At 31.6% G+C, this 5,238-nt stretch overlaps 1 protein-coding gene across 1 annotated transcript; it reads right to left on the bottom strand.

Annotated features, from left to right (window-relative positions):
- Positions 1 to 940: 940 nt before the first annotated feature.
- On the bottom strand, positions 941 to 4,059 carry LOC106118895 (neurotrophin receptor-interacting factor homolog). Its single transcript, XM_013313691.1, has 5 exons — positions 3,875 to 4,059; positions 2,683 to 3,342; positions 2,284 to 2,476; positions 1,839 to 1,970; positions 941 to 1,287 (listed from the first exon to the last, which is right to left on the bottom strand). The coding sequence occupies exons 1-5, from the start codon at positions 3,951 to 3,953 to the stop codon at positions 1,035 to 1,037; spliced, it is 1,317 nt and encodes a 438-aa protein (XP_013169145.1). The 5' UTR covers positions 3,954 to 4,059; the 3' UTR covers positions 941 to 1,034.
- Between the last annotated feature and the right edge of the window lie 1,179 nt (positions 4,060 to 5,238).

The following is a 5,238-nucleotide window of genomic DNA, read 5'->3' as shown; positions in this document are numbered from 1 at the left end:
CTCGTCGCCGGTACTCGGCCACTTTCGTATGCAAATTGTAAAAACCCGAACACCGTTTATTTTAGCCGGACACACAAAATTAACCTGTCCGGTTTTATCCGGACGCCTGTCAACGCTATATAGAATCATTATGCACGTATTATACTTAAATAGAATACATACTGTACGTATTTTTTTAATAATTTTAACTAACGCACAATTTATTAAATTTGCATATATATTTCGGCTTTCTAAGGCACTTTTTTTTTCTTATTTATCTATTTTCATTAATGCAAAACAAGTATTAGACCTTTTCCCATAGTTAAAGGTAAATAACGTATTTATTTATGATTTTACCTAGATCTTTCTATGTGATACCTTATAAGCCTGAAGTTGAATATCAAAATTATTCCAAATTGAGAAAATTATGTAAAGTTTTTAATTATTTATAAATTTATATCTGCTGTAAAAATTTGTCTTTCAAACATTGTTATAGACAAAGACGTATTATTATGAGTATAAACAATTTTTTGCTACCTCTGACCACTCTATATAGATAATAAATTCTCTATTGCTTTAGTATTTATAATCTACGTTCGCGCCATTTTGTCAATGTGTCAAAGTCGTGTCTATGGAAGCTTAGATGTTTGTAACAATGTATTTTGTAAGATGTACAAAATCTATTTATTATATTAAATAATTCAAAAACTCCGGTTTATTTATTTTATTAATAACTTTATTTCTATATTTACAGGTACACGTTCAATAGGTTAGTATTTTTACTACTATTTTTCAACTAGAATATAATAATATTATGACCTATATCTAATTGTAAAAGAATGTTTTACTTTTTTAAAAGATAACTCTTGAAGACAACATAAAAGTGCAAACATTTTCAAGAAATGGCTAAAAACTAAAACATAATCCATTAAGAATTATAGCTTAATTTAAATTACTTTCACATGCAATAAAAAAAACAATTGTAAATTTAAAAAGAAAATTATGAATCTATAGTCTATGGTTATGACTACAGATTAGTAAATTGAATTAATAAACTACGCATTTGAGACGATACATTCATTCCTCTTCCCAATAGAGAGATCTATAGGTTCATCACATCCGATAGGATTGAGTCCTCTCTCACCGACATCTTTAGTAAACTCATCAGGACTGCATTTGGGCTGGTTACTGCGGTTATGACAGATCATGCCGTACAATGGTACCGGTATGGTAACATCAGAGAGATCATTGACCTCGGATTTGGTGGCATGAGCTTGATTGAATTTACTCGAGTTACGGGAATGCATTCTAAAAGAAAATTATACATGTTATTATTGCTGGTCCACACAAAGGTATATTTATCTTATTTTATCTATATTTAGAAACTCTATGAACTATTCGAGCTGAGCGTCTGTGGCTCAGTGGTCAAGCACTTGACTTGCAATCTGCAGGTCCTGGGTTCGAATCCCAATTTTCGATTTCCGATTCTTACGGTGAAGGAAAACATCATGCAACCTGCACATATCTGAGAAGAAATTCAAAGATATGTGTGACGTCAACCAACCCGCACTTGGCCAGCGTGGTTGACTATGGCCTAATCACCCTTAACTTAGGGTAGGCTCCGAGCCCCTCGGTGGGGACGTATAGTGAGCTGATGATGATGAACTATTCAGCAGTTCATCAATAGAAGAACCAGAAATAAGTAGTCTTGATTCTTACAACTTATTTCATTATCTGTGCATCGTAAAGGCTGGCAACATTTGCTTGTCAATGTCTAGGGTTATCTATGGTCACTTACACTTCAATTTTTATTATTAATCAAAAAGTTTGTGTTTAATACAATAAAAGCAGTAATTTACTTGTATTTGCGACACGCGTCATCGCGATGTCGCTCGAGATAACGACGTTGACTGAAAGCTTTCCCGCACTCCGAACACCGCCATTCCCAAGAGTGATGGCCGCGCGTGCGCTGATGGGCGCGCAGGTTTGACCTATAAAATTACTATCGTTCTATCACTGCTACCGCACTCAGGGTCATTTAAGTATACTAAATCTACACTAATGAAGATCACTTAAGACTGCAATAGTAAGACTCCACACTTTTTTAATAATAAGTTTTGTAAAATGAATTAAACGAACGTATACTATATTAATATATTTCTTGCTATTGCAACAAGATAGGGGTATATTTAAAAAGTGTTTATCGTGCTTTAGTTACTACCTCTTTTCTTCTTATATTTTACTCTTAGACAAAGAACTGTTTAAAAATAGTTTAAACCACAATATAGATTTCACCGAACAAACCTATCAGAAAACGTCCTGCCGCAACTTGGATGTGGACAGGGAAAAGGTCTCTCCCCTGTATGGAGTCGTAAATGTCCCTTCAGTACCCACGGCCTGTCGAAACCTTTCCCGCAGTACGAACAGATGTGGCTCGGCCGCACACGACGCTCCGTCCAGTCTACCAGCTTAGGATGACTGCGTGGTTCTACGTTACCTAGGAAATACTGGTAATTGACAGTCAAATTTTATGACAAATGTAAAGAACAGCGCGTTGAATCCCGTCTCTATATCTCTATACATACTGTCGATAATTGTGTTCTGTTCTAATTGTGCGATACTCAAAGCTATCATGAACATTTAAATACACTACCTACAGCTACCTGTGAACCGAAAACCTAAGAATGTAGTCGAATATTGTACCTTTACTTTTATCTTTACCATCTTCTTCAGCTGTCTCCTCCTCGAAACCTGGCTCCAGACTGGTCTCATCAAACGACTCCTTGCAATACAGCAATTCTTTGTTCAGCTTCTCATCACAGTTAGTCTTTACCAAGTTTTTTAGTTTCTCTGCTATTTTATCTATCTCTGTACCACCACGATTGGTGCATTTTAAAAATTCTCTATGCTTAATTTCCTCTATGATTGGTGCTAACGGTTCCTTTTTCAATCTCTTTTTGACTTCATTTACTTTTAATTCGTTCGATGGTAAATTTTCCATATCATTTGATGTAACTGAATTTTTTGATTTTCTTTGCGCTCGTGTTCTTTCCGTGAATATTTTTCTTTCACCTTTCGATTCTGTTGATCGCAGATTATAAGTAGAAGATTTATCAAGATCTTTTTTGACTTGACAATTGTTTTTTTTAGTTTCCGATGAATTGATAGCCTTTTCACTTTCAGATGCATAATCGTAACTTTCATTTTCTATAAAAGTTTGCAGAAATTGACTCCTTTTTAATAATTGAAGATAGAAACGCGTGGAAATAGGAACTTTATCGTGGTATACAGTTTCATTGCTTTTTAGTAAAGTTTTTTGTTTTTTAGCTATTAATTTTGGTGTTCGTCCTGGTTTTAAATCATCTGGAAGAAGACTTTTAGTTAAGGAGAGGAATTCTTTGTTGTTCACCTCTGTCAAATAACATTTGCTACCATTAGGACTGATGATTCGAATGTTTTTTTAATAGTTGACGGAGTCATAGTAAAATTTCGACAGTGAGTAGACATATGTGTACTTGAGCTGAGAATTAAACCAACTCTTGGATCTCGAAAATATTCAGATATGTTTTAATATGCAGCTTATTTTAACGAAATTTTAGTAAAAGTTCAAGGTCAAAAATATATACTACATCTCTTGGGCCAAATAAATAAAAAATTATTCAAAAATAAATCAATAAAGCGACATATAATACGATGTACAAGTTAGGTACGTTAATACATATAACCATTACGATATTTGGTACTAAAATAAAATGAACCGCAAGAATAAATTCCAGCAAAAGATCTAATAACATTTGTAAAATAATATTATTTAAATATTAAGACTATATTTCGTGTTAATAATTTACATACATTTAGTTTAAAATGACATTACGTTTATTTTATAATGACTTACTTTCAATGAAATTATTTCCATATTCTTCTAAGAAACGGAACTGTACTGGTTTTACAGAGTTTAAGAAACATCTAGGCATTGTTACAAACAATAATATCAATGTGGTATTATCCAATAATTGGTTAATAATAAATCAAAAGTGCGTTAAAAAAGTAATACTGTAGCGCACTTGCTATGACGGGTCAAGAAACAAGCGCTCAAATGAGTTTCTGAATAAAGTTTTCGAATTTTAAATAGAATCAGTCGCCAGTAGTTTAATCTGTAAATGTCAAATATTCTTAACCTACAAAAAAGTATTTATTACGATCTGAAACTAAATTTTATAGGAATATTAATTAATAAAAAAAATCGTAATTTATTCTATTATAATAATATTATTTTTAGAAAATATTTTAATAATTTTAATGAAAATTTATTCAATTTTTAATATTAACGTCAGTGCATATAAAAACTTTTCTAATTTTTATAACAATGTTGCCACATTGCCAAAATTTAGTTTCTTATTAGGGAATTTTCCAAAATCTTAAAAGCTGATTCAAATAACTGCTTAATAAAAACTGTAAAAGTAATAGAATAACGAAAAATATAATAGATTATTTTATGTTTGTACAATTATTGTTTAAAATTTATTTAAGTAGACCACTGCAAGAATATTTTAGACATCGATCGTTGGTTCATTGTTATTTTCCACTAAAAATATGTTTATATTATAATTATAATTTATCATCACTTTTCAACGCTTTTTTATAAACAAATGTATCAAAAATTTTATAGAAAAAGGTAGCATAATGATATGATATACGGAGTGAAAGCTTTCATATGACGGAGAGTATGGAAAATAGATAACCCGGGTGCGAGACATGCTACTCCGACAGAGACAGGGGATACGACAGTCAGGGCGCGTTGTGTTACCATATTTATGATATTTCCCTATTTGAAAGATGTTAGTTAAATTAGCCGACTTTTGATATAATACATTTTCACCTGCCGTAATATGGTGCTATACATATTCAATAAGATGTTAATCAATGATATTTAAGATACATTTAATCAGGAACTTATAATAACTAAACCAAATTTATAAATATACGATTGTCAATTTTGTTTATCACAAGCTTAATTAATAATTTTAGTAATTCCCTTGAATACAAATGCTTTTACTGAGAAGAAAGAACACGATTAAGATTATATGGAGGTTATTTAATAATTGGTGAAATCTAAAAAAAATTCTATTAATAAAAAGTGAGCAAAGTATAATGAATTTGTTACAATCAAATAATTGAAAAAAAAATTAAATAATTCGGGAAAATAGCCTTACATGCATGGCAACATTATCGCGTGCATCGATTATTCGCCGCCGGGAG

Source organism: Papilio xuthus, unplaced genomic scaffold (genome assembly GCF_000836235.2).
Source record: "Papilio xuthus unplaced genomic scaffold, Pxut_1.1 DF829758.1, whole genome shotgun sequence".
NCBI classification, from domain to species: domain Eukaryota; kingdom Metazoa; phylum Arthropoda; class Insecta; order Lepidoptera; family Papilionidae; genus Papilio; species Papilio xuthus.
The sequence above is the reverse complement of the archived record's forward strand: the minus strand, read 5'-3'. Positions and strand labels throughout refer to the sequence as shown.